The sequence below is a fragment of the Cannabis sativa genome, chromosome 8, assembly GCF_029168945.1.
Source record: "Cannabis sativa cultivar Pink pepper isolate KNU-18-1 chromosome 8, ASM2916894v1, whole genome shotgun sequence".
Taxonomy (NCBI): Eukaryota; Viridiplantae; Streptophyta; class Magnoliopsida; order Rosales; family Cannabaceae; genus Cannabis; species Cannabis sativa.
Window position 1 is genome coordinate 47,259,014 of NC_083608.1, and position 21,023 is coordinate 47,280,036.

The 21,023-nt window shown below is 28.8% G+C and overlaps 1 protein-coding gene across 1 annotated transcript; it reads right to left on the minus strand.

Annotated features, from left to right (window-relative positions):
• Nucleotides 1–16,343: 16,343 nt before the first annotated feature.
• Nucleotides 16,344–19,620, minus strand: LOC115698806 (uncharacterized). Its single transcript, XM_030625992.2, has 2 exons — nucleotides 19,345–19,620; nucleotides 16,344–17,729 (listed from the first exon to the last, which is right to left on the minus strand). The coding sequence occupies exon 2, from the start codon at nucleotides 17,510–17,512 to the stop codon at nucleotides 16,550–16,552; it is 963 nt and encodes a 320-aa protein (XP_030481852.1). The 5' UTR covers nucleotides 17,513–17,729; nucleotides 19,345–19,620; the 3' UTR covers nucleotides 16,344–16,549.
• Between the last annotated feature and the right edge of the window lie 1,403 nt (nucleotides 19,621–21,023).

Sequence of the window (21,023 nt, forward strand, 5' to 3'; positions counted from 1 at the left end):
CAATGGACGCTACTAAAATAGACGCACCTATGCGATCCTTCATTGTTTCGTTATTTATAAGAATTTTTCAGTTTAAATTTTTTTATAATCGTGTATGTTATAGTTATTTAAAATATTTTGTAAAATTTTAAAATAATTTACAATATAGAAATCAATGTTCAAACTTTTTATTTTACACGCGTATAAAATAAATAAAATTACGCGTGTAACAGACTCTATGAACTTTATTTTCGACGTATTAAATTTTTTCGAATTTCTAAAAAAAATTTCTGATATCTTAAATAATTATAATATATACAACCACTAAAAAAATTTGGATTAAATACTTTTTTAAATGTCGAAACAGATAATGGTGCATCGGTACATCCATTTTTAAAGAGTGTATTTTAAATTTTTCCAAATATATATATAAAAACTATAATTATTGTTTATGGTGGCATAGTATAATTTTTAGTTGATCCTCTATTATAAATGAAACATGATTATTTTAATAAAGTTTTAGAAAATTCTACAAGGCACCCTTTTAAAAGGGATGTACTGATGTTCTCTTATTTGTTTTGGTAACCGAAATAATTTTTTAGTCAAATCTATTTTCATGATTATGTACTTTATAGTTATTTAAAACATCTTGTAAAATTTTAAAAAATTCGGAATAATTTACAATATAAAAAGTAATGTTTAAATAATCTATTTTACACGCGTATAAAATAAAATATTCATGAGTGCAACTGACTGTTTGAACCTTATTTTCAGTATCTTAAATTTATCTGAATGTGTCAAAATTTCGCAAGATATCTTAAATATAATGTTTACAACTATATAAAAAAAAAAAAATGATGAACTAAAAAATTCTCTATGTCAAAATAAATAAGGATGTATCGATCGGTGCATCTTTTTTAAGAGAATATTGTAGAATTTTTCAAAATTTTATAATGATTAAACAGTTTTTTTTTATTATTATTTTTTTAACAAGAACAGATGTTTTAGTATTGAAAAAATAAAAAGTTTGGATTGTCATTGATTGATTCTTGAATTCTTTTTATGTAAATTTACATTCTCTTTGAATTGTTACTATGGTTAATATTATACTCTTTTATTTATTTATTTATTTAAAAAAATGACATAACGTGAGAAATTTATATGTTATTTCAAAGTTGTAGACTCTCTTAATTATTATTGAAATAACAAGTTGTACCTGTTAGAGATTTTATAACAATGGAAGAAAATCAAGATTTATTACAACTCTATTGTAAAATAATACAAGGATTAAAATAAGAGATTGATTAAATATATGTTACAATACATATATATACACTATATATATTACATATATATATGAAAGGTAGAAGAGAATATTACAACACATGTAATATAATATATGTATATATATAACAAGAGAATAATATATATAAACACTCACTCACAACCTTGAGTGTAGATTAGTGGGGATCACCATGACTTGAACAAGGTATTACACCTTTGTCCAAAAGCTTATTTCCCCCTATCTCTAAGCACTAAGGGAACTCTCTAGGAAATAGCTTTGGGAATTATCAAGCCTTAGGGTTTTCTAGCAATGTGCTTTTTTTGATAGAAAACTTCATGTCAATGAGCACATTAGACTCCTTTATATAGTGTTTAGATGATCACTCTAAGGATTCAAAATACCACCTCATTTCTCTCCCATAAATGAGTATTACATTTTGTAACAACTATATCATCATAATTTTGAAATCCTTAAACCAAATTGTGTAACAACCCTTTTATTACACTAATAATATGTGATCAACACAAGAGTTACAAATGACAACAAATTGTAACTCCTCTCCAAGTTACTATGTAGGTTACAAAAGTGTAGGTTAAGTTATAGGTTACACATTTATTTACCATACACACTTAATATATATTATTCACATAATATTATATATTACCACATTTTAATCTACATATTATTATATTAAAAATAATATAACAATCCCCCACTAGATTAAAATGTGTGACACACTTGTAACACACTTGTAACATTTATTTAATCAATCAAAATATTATATCAAAATATAACATTCCCCCACTTTGATTGAATAAATACACACTTTTAAAGAAATCTTGCTTAGGTGCATTAGGTAAAATGTCTTTCGACTTGAATTTTACCTTAGTGTAGTTACCACAAAGTTTGATGAAATTTTGGTTGCCGTAGCATTGAACCATTATTCCTTTAATACAAACCGGTGATAACACACACACCCTCGCTAATGCTCACTTGAGACCGCATGTCTCGCTCTTGCACCGTTAATGGCCATGTGCAAAATTCCAATTCATGGACTCTCTAGAGAAGACTCCCAATTCTCATAAGAGGCGGCACCACCTCTAGCCCATATAAGTGGAGTTTTAGTGTCTCACCACTCTTTAGACACTTCTTAAGCTTAAGTGAGTTTTCTTAAGCTTAAGCTCCATTAAAAAACCTTTTGGTTTTAACCCTCAATTTTACAACATGTACTCATCCATAGATGGGACAATTGAGTACCACATTCACTCTATTGACTTGTTATTACCTATTGAACTTAAAACTAGATTTTTACTAGTGTTAAGATAGGTTACCATCAATGAGCAAAACGCTAAGGGAGTTTAGGTCCCATCCCTCGAAAATTCATGCTTTAATCTTGTACGGAGATTAAGCGATTTGTTATAACCTCTCACTATTGATTCCATGTGAATCATTCATGCCAAAATATAGTGTTCACTTTGTGACCACTTTTCTCCTTAAGTACTTAAGCTTTGAAAATTCAATCATAAAAGATTAATTTTCACACAACTCGAATTCTCAATAATTTTGATACCAAGCATATCAAAATTAAACACTAATTTAGACACCAAACATGTCTAAATTATACTTTATTTTAAGACACCAAGCATGTCTTAAACTTTTCACATTGGAATATTACCCCCACACTTTCAAATTTCACTATCAAGATAATATCTTGATTTTAAAAATATAGAAGACCACTTTGTCTCTATAACTCTTTTAATTAATTTCCTTCTTGAAATTATTTTCACTTAACTTTGACACCAAAATATGTCAAAATTTTAGATATACACATAGCCAAATTTGATTTAGAATTTGAATTCAAAATCAAATAAATTAATCGACAATGTCTCAATACATTTTGATTGAATTTGTGGCTCACCCCCACATTTTTACCATAAAGTGTATATAAAATATCACTTTTGTGTATTTTCCTCTTGAAATGACTTTTTAAGGCCACTTTAAAAATACCATTTGACATTTTTAGTTTTCTCAACAAAACTAAAATGTCAAACTCACATTACTACTCATAAAATAATGTGATTATTTTTAGTATAATTTTAAAGTTATCTCCTCATTGAGATTAGCCCAAAATTATACCAAAGTTAACAAAATTCTCATCAATTTTGTTTACAACTTTGATTATTTAAGATTCAAAATTGTTTCTCCAATTTTGTTATCTTTTCACTATTTTTGAATCCACATTGATTCATTTACTTTTGAGTCCAAAATTGTTCTTCCAATTTATGGCTCATTTCACAAGTTTGGATTCACTTTTAATCAATTTGTTCTTGCTTATGACAATGCAAGTCCAATAAAAGTGTAACTCTCATAGTCCACTATTCCTTATTTCAAATATGAGATGATTATCTCTTATAATCCAATAAAATATGTAACTTCTCAAAAGCCATATTTTATTATCTCATAAAGTGAGATGTCCATTACCAAATTGAAAAAGGATTTAAAATATTCTTTATTCACAAAATAGATGATAATAATTCTCACAATAATAATAAACACTATTTTATTACTATCAACATTATTATCATGCTATGTAACTCATATATTAATATAATATGTATGTTACTAATCAACATCTTATATGTAACATACACATGAGATCAATATTAAATTCACAATATATATGTTACATATCTCATGTACATATATAACATATATACTATAATATACATATATATCATATACACATAATATATACATTAATTACACAACTATATATGTTACATACCTCACACATATATAACATATATATACACATTAATATACATGATATATATTATATACACATATATAACATATATTATATATGCATGTCTCATATAAATACATAGAAGTAATATTATTTCTACATATTTAATCACAAAAATATATATTATATCACACTCTACATATATATAATATATATTACTCATATATACATATTATATATTATATATCTCACATATATACATATAATAACATGATATAAAATTCAAATATCATATAGCTTTGGGAATTATCAAGCCTTAGGGTTTTCTAGCAATGTGCTTTTTTTGATAGAAAACTTCATGTCAATGAGCACATTAGACTCCTTTATATAGTGTTTAGATGATCACTCTAAGGATTCAAAATACCACCTCATTTCTCTCCCATAAATGAGTATTACATTTTGTAACAACTATATCATCATAATTTTGAAATCCTTAAACCAAATTGTGTAACAACCCTTTTATTACACTAATAATATGTGATCAACACAAGAGTTACAAATGACAACAAATTGTAACTCCTCTCCAAGTTACTATGTAGGTTACAAAAGTGTAGGTTAAATTATAGGTTACACATTTATTTACCATACACACTTAATATATATTATTCACATAATATTATATATTACCACATTTTAATCTACATATTATTATATTAAAAATAATATAACAGTACCATTGCTGATGGCTACCTACCCAAAAGACCAAACAAAACAAAGACTCCATTCATTACTTTATGTTTGCCTTTTCTTATTTTTCTTTTGTTTTGTTGATAAAATGGTAATAAATTATTCAAGAAAAAAATAATAAATGTTTATAACTAGACCCATCATCATAGTATGGCCTGGCCGCCCATTAAGAATGGTTCAAAAAGTTATACAAAAATAATAATTTATACATATACTAGAGAGTAAGGTGGTAAAAGGTGTTTCAGTTGATTTTTTATGATTAGTTTTGGTATATAGAAGAATCTTTTAGCTTAAATTTTGTTATGATACAACGTATATATTATAAAAAAAAATAATTAGATTAAATATTTTTTTTTAAATATCAAAATTAACAAATAAGAGGTCTACTAGAATGACCCTTTTTTTTGAAAAAAAAAAAAAAAAGGGTCTATACTGAAATTTTCTATACTATATATATCATATAAATAGAAGCCATGCAAGTAGCCACTATGTATAATACTAAAGTTACTAATTAAAAATAAGAATGGTCTTCATAGAGAACATGCCTATGACTGAGTGATGAGTAATAATAAATAGTCGAACACAGAATAGCATAGCTCACTCAGTGATTTGAATTTCAAAGTGCATACACATAAAAACAGAAATATTTATTCGTCATACCATGATCATACCAAAAGCAATTTTTGTAGGTTCCACCATGTAATGATATTTTGCTTAGATACTTATTACTATTACAAAAAGTAGCATATTGTATAGGGTAAATCTACAATATCACTAAAAAAGTATACTGTTTTGGGACCCATATCTCTTTTGGACATATAAAAGAATTTTTCAGTTAGTTTTTTTTACGATAGCATATATTATAGTTATTTAAAATTATTTATAAATTTTTAAAAATTTATCTCTTTTAAAAATTTATATATTTTGTTGTATGGGTGACTATTTTTTTTATACGTGTGATATAAGTAATTGTTTAAACTTAATTTTTGGCACTGTAAACTATTTGAAAATTTCTAAATATTTACATTAGTCTCGAATAAGCTATAACATATGTGATCATGAAAAAAAAAATTAGACTAAAAAATTTTATTGATATCAAAACAGATAAAAATTATACCAAAACAATCATTTACGCATCTACGAAATAAATTCTTTAAATATATTTGCGGCTAAATTACCTAAATTTTAAATTTTTTAACACTTAACCATAAAAACCAAAATTTTGACAGCAAAACCTATTAAACTGAGGTTTCGTTTTGCACTACACACTTCCATCCAAAATTCTTAGTTAAGTGCCACATTAGACTGCCCACAAGTACACAAATGTACACGCGGTAAATTTTTAGTGGTCCACGCAATATTACTTATTAAAATATTATAAAAAATAATTTAGAAATTATAAAAATAAATAAATTATAAAAAAATATATTATTTTTTTTTCTCTTCTTTCTTTTTCTTTCTCATTTTTCTTCTTTTTTTTTTCTTTTCTTCTTCTGCTGCGTGCGAGACCAAACCCCCCAACCCTAACATTTCCTCTCTCTCTCTCTTTCTCTCTCTATCTCTCTCTCTCTCTCTCTCTCTCTCTCTCTCTCTCTCTCTCTCTCTCTCTCTCTCTCTCTCTCTCTCTCTCTCTCTCTCTCTCTCTCTCTCTCTCTCTACTATGTGGCGACGCTGTCCAGACGGAGATGAAGCTCGTGGTGAGCTTCGGTGCCGTCAAAAACCCCCAAACTAGAAAAAATTAAACTCTCCGTTCTCTCTCTACGATAGATGGAGAGCACCAAGCGAAGCCCTCACAATCGTCGATCGAAGCCCGGCTGAAGCTCCAACCTCTGTCGACCTGTGTTAACCTTTGTCTGCCCTTTCTGTCGATGAGAAAGAGAAAGACGGTAAAAGAAACGGGAGATCAAGGACACGAGAGGGAGTGTCATTAGGGGTTTGGGTTTCTCGGGGTTGGGGATAATAATGGCCCGTTTGGGTTGAGGATTACCGAGCTCCTTTGGAGTTGGGAAAGGCTGCCGCACAAAGAGGAGGATTAGGGTTTCGATGAGTGTGGTCTGTGGAAGATGAATGAGTTTCAGCAGAAAAAGATAAAAAGAAAGAAACAAAAAAGAAAAAGAAAAAGACAAAGAAAAGAATAAAATAAAATAAAATATTTTTTATAATTTTTAAATTATTTTTATATTATTTTAATAAGTAATATTACGTGGACTAATAAAAATTTATTACGTGAACTTGGGTTAGTAAATTTTGCCGTCAAAATTTTAGTTTTTGTAGTTAAGTGTTAAAAAATTTAAAATTTAAATAATTTAGTCGTTAATATCTCAGAATGATATATTAGGAGATTTTATATAGAGTTTAGAACTAATTTGGTAAATTAAGTGAGTAACTATCATAAATAATTTGATCTATTATCTACCTTGTTCATTCTTAAGAATGTTTTTTTTTTTTTTAACGACGCGCAAGGTTTAATTTTCTATTTTCCTTTAAAAAAAAAAACTAATTTGATAGGTCCATCCGTCCAACGTAAACAAAATTATTATGGTAGCACGTGGTTCATGTGATATGATGCTTGTGGCTTTACGTGGACCCCAATATGAGACAAAGGCTGCATATCATGTTATATTATTTTATAATATAATAATAAAGTAGATTAAAATGTGATAAATATATGTGAATAATATATATTAAGTGTATGGTAAATAAATGTGTAACCTATGATTTTATAACCTACACTTTTGTAACCTACATGTTGTAACTTGGAGAGGAGTTACAATTTGTTGTCACTTGTAACTCATGTGTTGATCACACATTATTAGTGTAATAAAAGGGTTGTTACACAATTTGATGATAGGATTCAAATGGTATGAAATATAGTTGTTACAAACTATATTAATACTCATTTATATGAGAGAAATGAGTGTTGTGTATTTTGAATTCTAAGTGATCACCTATACATTATGAAAGGAGGTCTTTGGTGCTCATTTGTAAGAGATGAAGTTTTCTATCAAGAAAGCACTTTGCTAGAAAACCCTAAGGCTTGATAATTCCCAAAGTTATTTCCTAGAGAGTTCCCTTAGTGCTTAGAGATAGGGGGAAATAAGCTTTCGGACAAAGGTGTAATACCTTGTTCAAGTCATGGTGATCCCCACTAATCTACACTCAAGGTTGTGAGTGAGTGTTTATATATATACATTATTCTATTGTTATATATATACATATATTATATTACATGTGTTGTAATCTTCTCTTCTACCTTTCATATATATATAATATATAGTGTATATATATGTATAGTAACATTTATTTAATCTCTTTGTTGGTCCTTGTATTATATTACAATAGAGTTGTAATATCTTGATTTTCTTCCATTGTAATAAAATCTCTAACAATCAAAAGCTTATCCCTTTTCAATGGAAGAGGTGATAAATCAAGATTATGTGAATACAAGGATAAGAGATTTTATGTAAAAACCATTCATGGGTGAGCATGGTGGTGTATGTTATGTGATTTACTATATTTTATATAATAGTAATATATAATATATATATGAGTTATATATATGTGATCATGTGTTTATATCATATTATATATATGATATTTGAATTTTATATGTTATTATATGTATATATGTGAGATATATAATATATAACATGTATATATATGAGTAATATATATTATATATATTTAGAGCATGTGATATAATATATATTAGTGAGATTAAATATGTAGAAATAATTATTTCTATGTATTTATATGAGACATGCATATATAATATATATTATGAGTATATAATATATATCATGCATGTGTATTAAAGTGTATATGTGTGAGGTATGTAACATATATAGTTGTGTAATTAATATATATTATGTTTATATGATATATATTAAAGTATATATGTTACATGTATATGAGATATATAACATATATATTTATATAATTAATATTATGTATGTTACATATATATTATATTAGTTGGCATAGAATTATTATTTGAGAACTATAATTCATGCATGGGAGTTATATATTAATTTTGTACGTTAATATACAAATTATATAATGTATATGATGATAATATTGATAGTGTTTATTACTATTGATGTGGAGATTATTATCATATATATTGTGAATAAAGAGAATTTGAAATTCTTTTTCAATAGTGATTTTTTTTAAAAAAAAAAAAATTGTAACTTGTGAGAAGTTACATTCTTTTTGAATAAAAAGTGATAATTATCTCATATTATGAGATAAGAAAAGTGAACTATATGAGAGTTACACTTATGAGAATTGTCTTGTCATAGCAAGAACAAATAGATTAAAAGTAAATCCAAACTTGTGAAATGAGCCATAAATTGGAAGATCAATTTTGGACTCAAAAGTAAAAGAATCAATGTGGATTCAAAAATAGTGAAAAGATAACAAAATTGGAGAATCAATTTTGAATCTTAAATGATCAAAGTGTGAACAAAATTGATGAGAATTTTGTTAACTTTGGTATAATTTTGAGCTAATCTCAATAAGGAGATAACCTTAAAATTATGAGTAAAAATAATCACATTATTTTATGAGTAGTAATGTGAGTTTGATATTTTAGTTTGGTTGAGAAAACTAAAAATGTCAAATGGTATTTTTAAAGTGGCCTTAAAGAGTCATTTGAAGAGGAAAATGCACAAAAGTGATATTTTATATACACTTTATGGTAAAAATGTGGGGGTGAGCCACAAATTTAATCAAAATGTGTTGAGACATTATTGATTAATTTATTTGATTTTGAATTCAAATTCTAAATCAAATTTGGCTATGTGTATATGTAAAATTTTGACATATTTTGGTGTCAAAGTTAAGTGAAAATAATTTCAAGAAAGAAATTAATTAAAAGAGTTATAGAGACAAAGTGGTCTTCTATATTTTAAAATCAAGATATTGTCTTGATAATGAAATGTGATAGTGTGGGGTGTATACTCTAATATGAGAAAGTTTAGACATACTTGGTGTCTAAAAATAAAATATGAGAATTTAGACATGTTTGGTGTCTAAATTGGTGTATTTTGATATGTTTGGTATCAAAATTATTGAGAATTTGAGTTGTGTGAAAATTAATCTTTTATGATTAAATTTTCAAAGCTTAAGTACTTAAGGAGAATAGTGGTCACAAAGTGAACACTATATTTTGGCATGCATGATTCACATGGAATCTATAGTTAGAGGTTATAACAAATCACTTAATCTCCGTACAAGATTAAAGCATGAATTTTCGAGGGATGAGACCTAAACTTCCTTAGTGTTTTGCTCATTGATGGTAACCTATCTTAACACTAGTAAACATCTAGTCTTAAGTTCAATAGGTAATAACAAGTCAATAGAGTGAATATGGTACTCAATTGTCTCATCTATGAATGAGTACATGTGGTGAAAATTGAGGGTTAAAATCGAAAGGTTTTTTAATGGAGCTTAAGCTTAAGAAAACTCACTTAAGCTTAAGAAGTGTCTAAAGAGTAGCGAGACACTAAAACTCCACCTATATGGGCTAGAGGTGGTGCCGCCTCTTATGAGAATTGGGAGTATTCTCTAGAGAGTCCATGAATTGGAATTTTGCACATGGCCATTAACGGTGCAAGAGCGAGACATGCGGTCTCAAGTGAGCATTAGCGAGGGTGTGTGTGTTATCACCGGTTTGTATTAAAGGGATAGTGGTTCAATGCTACGGCAACCAAAATTTCATCAAACTTTGTGGTAACTACACTAAGGTAAAATTCAAGTCGAAAGACATTTTACCTAATGCACCTAAGCAAGACTTCTTTAAAAGTGTATATTTATTCAATCAAAGTGGGGGAATGTTATATTTTGATATAATATTTTGATTGATTAAATAAATGTTACAAGTGTGTTACAAGTGTGTCACACATTTTAATCTAGTGGGGGATTGTTATATTATTTTATAATATAATAATAAAGTAGATTAAAATGTGATAAATATATGTGAATAATATATATTAAGTGTATGGTAAATAAATGTGTAACCTATGATTTTATAACCTACACTTTTGTAACCTACATGTTGTAACTTGGAGAGGAGTTACAATTTGTTGTCACTTGTAACTCATGTGTTGATCACACATTATTAGTGTAATAAAAGGGTTGTTACACAATTTGATGATAGGATTCAAATGGTATGAAATATAGTTGTTACAAACTATATTAATACTCATTTATATGAGAGAAATGAGTGTTGTGTATTTTGAATTCTAAGTGATCACCTATACATTATGAAAGGAGGTCTTTGGTGCTCATTTGTAAGAGATGAAGTTTTCTATCAAGAAAGCACTTTGCTAGAAAACCCTAAGGCTTGATAATTCCCAAAGCTATTTCCTAGAGAGTTCCCTTAGTGCTTAGAGATAGGGGGAAATAAGCTTTCGGACAAAGGTGTAATACCTTGTTCAAGTCATGGTGATCCCCACTAATCTACACTCAAGGTTGTGAGTGAGTGTTTATATATATACATTATTCTATTGTTATATATATACATATATTATATTACATGTGTTGTAATCTTCTCTTCTACCTTTCATATATATATAATATATAGTGTATATATATGTATAGTAACATTTATTTAATCTCTTTGTTGGTCCTTGTATTATATTACAATAGAGTTGTAATATCTTGATTTTCTTCCATTGTAATAAAATCTCTAACATATCAAAGCCAAAAATATCTTACATCTCTTTTCAGGTTTATCAGAATATTCAACCAAATAAAACTAAACAATAAATAATATTATGAAATTAAACAACAAAATCAAGATAAGTTTTTAGATCAAAATCGTCGTCTCTATTATTGCCTATGAAATTATTTCTTTATTAAATAATTCTAAGTGGCCCTACTAGAAAATTAACTTTGTTTTATAACATATTAATACATTACGTAAACATGTTAATTTGTGTTATATATTTAAATTAAGGATTTCAGGTACGTCACGTGTCATAGATGAACAAGAATTGTAGGTTTGGAATAAGCGACCATTCCTTAGCCTTATTATATTATTGCACCTAATTTTTATTAATAATATAGTCACACCTAAGATTTTTCAGTGGAAAATATCAGCATTTTTATTATATATATAGTTTTGCCAAAAAGAAACTAATATATACATATATAAACTATATCCTTATTCTAATTTTGCATAGTGCTCACAACACAAAAGGCAGACCAATTAGAACTTACCACTTTTCTAGTGCATATTCATCAAATCTATAAGGAGGAATATATAAGTTTTAGTTTCTATGTAATTATTTTAGTATGTTGTTAATGAAAAAAAATAATTTATAGCATAAATATTTATTTAAGTTTAATTAATAGTTATAAATAAATATTTAAATTTAATTTTTTGTGATAATAATATAATAGGTATCAGATTGTTAAATGATAAATAAATTGTCACGGTAATTTTTAATTGGTCCAAATCATTAAATTTTAATTTTTTATTTAAAAATTAATTTAAATATAATAATATAAAAATAAAATATAAATAATAATTTGATACTTAACGGACAGGTACTTACAGAAGTTTTATAAATTTAACTTAAGTATTATTACTATCAAAAATTAAACTTTGCATTTATCTACAACTTATGACATGTTTACTAAAGGGGAATGGGAATCAATTGTATAGGATTCATTCCCATTCATTTGTTTACTAAATTTTGGAATGGGAGAAATTAGGGCCAGTTGCTTAATTTGTCTTTGTGGGGAAAAGCATTTATGCGTGTCTTTGTGGAAAAAGCAGTATGTGAAGCTGTGGAAAAAAAGAAATTTGAGTGTTTGGTAAATTATAATTTTTAAAGTGCTGTGAGTTGTTAAGATTCTATTACAATAATTATAATATTTTAATCTAGTTCATTATAATCACAAATATATATAAAAAATATGTTATATAAATTTTTTATTTTTTTTATATTTTTAATTATTTTTTTCTATAGTATAAATTTATATGCATTTAATAAAAATAATTTTTAATATTTTTAAATTATATTTTTATCACTTGCAAAAGATAAAATTGTAGTTTATAAGAAACATAAATTGATATTGTTTGTTAATAATAAAAATATAAATATAAAATATTTTTTAAAATAAAATAAAAAATTAAAAATTTAAATATTATTTATTTTTAAATATTTTTTCATTTAAAAAATATTTTTATTTTTTATAATATATAATAAATAATTAAATAAATTTTTAGTAAAAATAATTTATTATAGAGTCTTTTAATCAAAACAGTTTTTTCTAAAAGTTGGGTTGTACCAGCTTTAGCTTTTAGCTGTAGATTTTCCATAATTTCTTCAAAAAGCTGTTTTTTAACTGCTTACCAAACACCTTTTTGTCACAGCTTTTTTGAAAAGCAGCTTTTAGCTTTTCCAAAAGCTGTGCCAAACGGACCCTTAGTGGGCCCCACACAAATTAAGGAGAAAACAAAGGGAAAGGTTCTCCCCCTATTTTCATAAGGAATACCTTTCCCTTTCCTTAACTTACTTTATATTAATTATATTTTTATTAATTAAAAATAAAAAAGACAAATATGCCCTTCAAAAATATATAAATAAAAAATAACTACATGTTCTAACAATGATAATTTAGTCAAATAAAGTCATTCCGATTACCTATCCTGATTATGTAAACAAAATAAAATGATTCTGATTTCCTTTCCGGTCAGTTTAGTAAACAACAAAATAAAATATTGTTTCCGACTATTTTATATTTTAACCCGATTGATTTCTTCCATTGATTATTCTGATTCCAATTCCAGTTTAGTAAACATGCCATTAGAGTTAAACTTAAATATTTTATACGCTGTAAATTACTCTTAAAAAAATTATTTAATTTAATTTAACATATAAATTTTACATTTGAATTTTATTTATAATAGTCTTCTTAATAATTTGGTTCATTAATATTATCTTATAGAAACTATATTATTTTATAAATTTGTGTACTAATGAGTGATTTAAAGTTGTGGTAGCAAATATTAGGAGTGTAGAAATAGAAGTAGAAGCATAATAATGGTGTGAAAAGTTAGTGTGATTATTCTAATTGCATGTTGCTGGCACGTGGTGATTGAGAAATATGGGGTAGGTGTGTGTGGAGATGCCTAATAATAGATCACGTGACTTATAATAATAATAACAATAAAGGACGATTGAGTTTGATGGAGCCAATAAATGTTGGCTGTTCAAGGTTAAGCAGGGGAAGTTGCAAGAGTAGTATAAGAGCATTTGGGCAAACATTTTTTTTTTTTTTATAGGTGACGCTCTACGATTAGTTAGCGATATTTTTTCAATTTTTTTAAGTTTATATGAAATTCGATATTTAATTATACCAATAATGGTATAATGCCGACGATAGTGCTAGACATCAATAGTATCTTTTAACAATTCTTTATGTATAATTGTGACTAACACTGTCATGAAAAAAGAAGATGGAAGTTTTTCTAACAAACAATTAGGTTACATTTGGTTGGAGGTAATTCAATAGAATGGAAAAAAAAGGAAACAATCTCTATTTCATTCCTTTGTTTAGTTGTATATTAAAGTGTTGGAAAATTTAGAATGTCATTCCAATGGAATGGTCTTTCCACCATTTTGAGGAATGACAATTCCATTTTGAAATAGAAGAAAATCATTTCAATTCATGATGAGAAAAAATTTAATAATTTTTTTATCAATTTTTTTAATACATTTTAAATTTTATTCCATTTTATTCCTATTTCTTGTTGGAACTTTGTATGAAATATGTAAAAATAGAAAAGTGAAGTGTGTGAGTAGGAGTCCCACATGGGATAGAAACACTACATTTTAAGTGTATATCTAGTGCAAGTTTGAGATATGGGTTTGGGCCCCAAGGGGTACCCAGTTTTGCGCGCATGGGTGAGGACTCACACACTGGACCACCACACGCGCGCGCGGGCCGGGTTGGGTTGGCGGGTGAGGTGTCACTTTATTTTTTGAAGAAAAATTATTTAATTAAATAAAAATTTATTTTTTATTTATTTATTTATTAATTAATTTTAACACGTGATCAGAAGAGGTAAAACGCGATCAGTCAATGATCCGCTTTTTCTTCCCACGATCCAACTCCTCCCACGAACGATAATATTACTGTTTTCTTACCGTTTTTTCTTCGATCGACTTCTATATAAGTCGTATCAGAACAACGTAAGCATACATCTTTTCAACATATTAAAAAAAAAATCTTTTCTTTCTTTACGATTTTTTCTGAGAGCAAACAGTAGGGTGTTACAGAGCGATACTGTTCGGTGCAGAAGGTATCGTACTTATACAGAGGCTGTTTTATCCTGGGGACGCCGTGGTTGCTAGACTGCCGTGCACCCTTCGGGCAGAGCCGCGAAACGTCTTAAAGAGAGCGACATTGTCCGCGACTCAGCCAGATTATTCTATCGGTAATTCGTTCCAATTTTACTGTATTTAATTTCGGTATAACATTTCTATTCTCATTCTCATTCCTATTTTTATGTTTTCATTCCTCCCAACCAAACACCTCTAATACCATTCACTCTTAACACAAAATTTTCACCTAAAATTTAATTAAAATAAACGACAATATGATGTATTAGTAAAAGAGAAGGCAAAACTTGATCATTAGCTTGTGAAACTCTTGATCATTTGTGTAAGGCTCAGAATAAATTTGTTTATCATATATGTCTTTTGAAAACAATGGTGATGGCTCTCAGTATTGGATTTAACCAGAAACTAATCACATGCATAGAAATTAATGTTGATCATGCAACCTTATTTGAAAAGGAAAATCCGTACGGCTTTGGGATTGTGGCACAAGACAGTTCAAGCAAATTTATTGAAGCCAAAACATGTTATTAGGGAGGTTTTTACACTGCTAACTAAGGTTGTAGAAGCTATAGGTGTCAAAGAGGCACCCAGTTGAGTAATCAAAGTATGAATTTTGTTTTTGGTTTGAATTTTGTTTTTGGTTTGATTATTCATGAATGTCAACTTTTGCTTTTTTCTTTACATAACGCCAGTTTATAGACGGTCAATAAATCAAATAACTCAGTTATAGCTAGACAATTTGGATATCTCTTTGGTCATGGCATTTTTTGAAAAATGTTTGGGCTGATTTACATAAAGCTAATATTTTAATAAAATTGTTATTTCATTTTCAAAAAAAAAAAAAAGAAAGAAAGAGAGAGAGAAGGCAAAAATATAATAAATTACTAATAGTAGTGAATGGTAGTTGGTGGTGCAATTGGCAAAGCTGACACTTCTGTTCTGCCTTGGGTTTAACATGATCAATTCAACATACTTTTATCAACTTTTTCCTTTTCTCAAAAAACATTTATAAACAACAATATGGGTGGTCTTTATTATTATACACCTGCCTCAAATCTCCACAACAATGTAACAAAGTAAAAGAGTTTATCAAATTCATTCAATCAAATTCCGGTTTTAGAAGCATCAACAAATATGATACATGACTTAAATCCAACCAGATTTAATGCTAAATCTATGATACTTACATGATCAAATATAATCATAGTAAATGAATATTAACCATTCCTTTACAGGTGCATTGCCAATATCATTATGAAAATAATTCAACCTGAGAAGTTCATGAAAAGTGAGGACTAAAGAACATATTATTCCATTTGGGAAATGCAAGTAAAAGATCACAACAGAGTCCACAATTTGTTTCTTTAAACTTTTTTTTCTTATCTGTGTTTTTTCTTTACACACTAACTCGTCGACATTAACGCTTGCATCACTTCAGGCATCCAAGTTTTCCATCTGAATGCTGCTTTTCAGAGGCACGTACTCTCCAAGGTAGCCACCAAGGTGATCATGCAAAGCACTCTTATCAATCCCTTGATGATGGTAGCTCTTGCATACATAGTAAAACACACTCTGTACCAGTAATCCCACCAAATTCACAATCACCAAAACGCCCACTAAGAAACCACCCACCACAATCCGGAAAAAGACACCATTTTTCTCTCCCCCGTGCACTACAACGGCTCCAAATATTCCCGCAATAACCATGCAAATTGCCAAGTAGACAAAAACAAGCATTGCTGCAACGCGGGTCTTTCCCTTCAGTAGCTCGTAGCTCTTCTTCATTGCGGCAAAGCCATAAATGGGCTCCAAAACTGAAACCACACTGGCTAGGTGCCACAGTGCAGTGATATAGATATGGACCACCAAGAAGAGCAAGACTATGACTATAAGTGAAAAAACAACCAAAAATGGGTTCTGGATATCGATAGCTGCAATCAGCAGAATCAAGAAACCAACAAAGAGAAGGTTGTAGACAACCATCAAGAGAGAGACCCACAAGTAGGTGACGAAGAGACGCTTGAAGACCTTTGGAATGGCAGACACAGTAGAAGAGAAGGAGACAGACTTAGAGGTATAGAGAGAGGCTACAGTGAAGACGACAGCAGCGGTGGAGAGGAGAGAGAAGGCAAAGAGGAATATGAGGTAGCAGAACTGGAAGACAAGGAGAAGTTTCCATCTGTGACCAGTCTCTTCTGGGTCAGCATAAGGGTTCTGGAGCTGGGCAAGGAGTGGGTGGGTGAAGAGCGAGTGGGCCAAGATGGCAAAAGAAAGTGGGAAAATTAGAGTTAAGGTGATGAGGTAGAAGGTCTTTGGGGACTGCTTGGGGATTGAGATTGATTCTCTCAGGATATTTGGTATTGTCAAAAATTGGAGCTCTTCAGTGGATAGATCCATGGATGAATAATCTGATAGGGAAAAAGGTAAAAAATTGAAGAGAGAAGTTGTAGTTGTTTATTAGAAAGAGGTAAAATGAACAGATTTCTCTCAGATTTAGTTTCTTTCAAGACAACCAAGAGAGAGTGTGCATTAGAAGAACCACAAGTGTTAATTCTTGCTAAATTGTATCTTTGAAGCTAAATTTGATATAAACACCTCTTCTATACAGAAAACCCTGAAAAGTGAAACTTGTCAAAGTTTGTTCAATATTTGATACAACACATTAACTATGCTAAAGAAAGATAAAATACTCATTCCCAAATAAAGGTCAAACAACACAGAACAGAAATAAAACTTAATTAATTAGCCAAAATACACCTTCACAATAGCAAAAATGACCACACTAACGTTGTAAAGAGAAAATCTATATAGATAGCATAGAGTAAATGATAAGATACCATTTAAAATGAAAACCAGAGGTGCCAAACATTCAGTAGCACAGAAAAGGATTCATCAGCCACACTTATTAACAATTCTACACCCTTTTTTTGCCCACAAGTACGCCTTCAAAACAACATGATTAAGGTCCACAGAAATCCAAGTCCAAAATCAACCTTAAAAGATCTTTCAGTAGAATCAAATCATTGATTCCATTAGTGCCCACTTTGCAGTCAGTCCTACACCTAATATATAACACACATGTACCTATCACATATTCCCATCTAAATACTTATGTCTATGATCTTTGATCATAAGATCCATCTCTACACAGAGGTAACACAATTGGTTGCCTGTGAAAGCAAGAGAGTCACAGACTACAATTGAAAGAGAACAGCTCCAATTTTAGAACTGTGGAATGTGTCCCGTGAGAGAGCCATGTGGGTAGATGGACTATTGTACAAAATGGGTTTCAATTCATCTAAACTCAACTCAAACAAGCTAGTGTAACGTACGGCCTAGATAAAAGAGAAAAAAACAGTTAAAACCAGTCACTTATACACCAAAAAATTACATTCCATTCTATATCCAGAAGACTATAATTACTCCAATTATCTGTGCAAGAGCATCACTAGCAAAATTGCAAAGCATAACTAACATGTAGAGTTACAATGCCTTTATACTTCTCACACATATTCCAACCTTCAAGAGTTGGAATCTCATTCTAAGTGGTTCCAGAGGATCTAGCTACAAACTTCATAATAGCAAATGAGAAGGGGATCATTTGTACATAGATAAGTGCTTCAAAACTAAAGTTAGGCAGAATGCTGTCAATTACACTGATGTTTACTAAGCCATGACTGTAGCAACAAATTCAATGCCCATATATCTTTTCTATAAGTTATACACTCTGGCTATAGTACCCCCAAAATGTGTCCACTCAAAATCCATTTCTCAAATAAATTACTCAGCCCCTTTGCCTAGGCAACAAAAATTACACAGGAACAGAAAGAAAGATTAGTCATGGTTCTTTGTTAGCTTAATTATGACGTTACATCCCCATCTCCAAAAGCTTTTGAATCTTTAAGACACTTATTGCATCATTTCTAGAGCTTCATCTCTCATAATTGGAAAGTAAAATAAAATAAAATGATAGAATAAACCTGCCAAATTTACAAAAGAAACAGAAGAAAAGATAAAAAGCTATGATCCAATCACTTTCGGGTGGTTTTCCCTGAATCCATTGACTCCAGCTACTTTATGACAAGATAATCAAAGACTTCGGTTATAAAACCTAATTAATCATTTGAAGCTGGATATGAAAATGAATACCTAATAAATGTATATATTGAAGGCATGAAAAAAGAAAAGCCTAACAAAAATATGCAGCTACGGATAAAAGAGAGCGGTACCTGAGGAACTCAGACGGTGATAAAGGAGCGATTTGGAGAAGAAGGCGAAGACGAAGACCCAGATAGGGAGCTGATGATGATGATAATTTGAGATTTGGGGGAAAATGTTCTAAACTTGAAAAAAAAATCGTGACCGTTTATCAGTTAATCTGACGGTTAAAATCGGAGTTTCATTGTCGGTGTAGTTTGACTTCTTTGAGATGTTGCTTAAGAGAAGAAATATAATACATATTAATTACTATACTTTATTTGGTATACCGTATTCTAATTGTGTTGATTGTAAAATATTATATTATTTTTACTTATATTAATATGTTGTGTAAAATTGTACTATTTTTACTATAAACTCTACCCTAATCTCGTACCTAGATCTAACTCCTGACTCTGACCAAGATCTCGGACTCCGAAGACCTTCAACTCGAGATCCTGATTCAGACTCTGATCTAAACCTAGACCCTAGACACTAAATTCGAACCCGAATCTAACTTTTTTTTAAATATTATAATACAAAAAGAATATAAAATAATTTATGTATTAAATAATACGATTCACATTATATTTTATAGTCGTAATAATTAATACAATTCCAAATCCAAACTTTTTCCAAATATTATAATATAAACTAATGCAGAGTATTTCTTATGTATTAAATAATATAATACCTTTTACATTATATTTTATAGTCCTAATAATTAATACAATATAAAATTTTATCCATAGTATTCTTTATTATTAAATACAATACAACTTTTATACAACCTATCTAACGAATCGTTAATTATTATCATTATTATATTTAGCAAAGAAAAACAATTAAAATATAGATAAGACACTAACTTTGAATCTTCTTTTAAAAAAATACAAATGAAAATCGAATAAGGAGTATCTTTAATGATACATTTATTTGGTACAACATGTTGTGTTGTATTGTATTGTATAGTATTATATTAGGATATATTGTATTGTACAATATTATACAATATAATATAATATTTGGTATTGACTTGTATTAATAGAGTGTAGATTTGTGAAGGGTTATCTTAATCAATGGAAAAATGCTCAACTCTCTTTTATAGTCAACATGATCTGGCTTTTCAGACAAGTGATAGAGCTGAGTGTTGGGTTTTACCATACAAAAATAGTATCAAAATCAATGTATACGCGACTCTTTTTAAAGAGGTACGCAAGTTTGGTGTGGGAATGATTGCTCGTGATGATAAAGTCTCATGTTGGAAGGAGTTACGAAGTTTTTCCAAAGGACAGTAGATCCTGCTCTTGTTGAAGCCATGGGTGTATGGGAGGCTTTGAGTTGGTTGAAGTTGAAACTATGGCAACATGTGTTAGTGGAGACCGACTGTCTTACTGGGATACAAGCAATTCGAAGTTCAATTGGTATAATCTCTTTATTTGGTTTTGTTATTGAGGATTGTAAAATGTTGTTTTATATACAAATAACAACAACAAAACATCATCAAAATAACATAAAAAATAATATACAAATAACAAATAATCAACAATAAAATAATAAAAGTATAACATAATATATCAAAAGACTATATTTTATATAAATAAAATCATAAAAATATTTAAAATTCCACACAACTGTTTTGTTTTTTATAATATATATATTTTTTTTTTTTGTGAATTTAAGAAATTTCCCTTGATTTTATGAATAATGT

Bases quoted from the DNA above. Each gene is read 5' to 3' on its own strand.
- LOC115698806 (XM_030625992.2), bottom strand. From the start codon at position 17,512: ATGGATCTATCCACTGAAGAGCTCCAATTTTTGACAATACCAAATATC.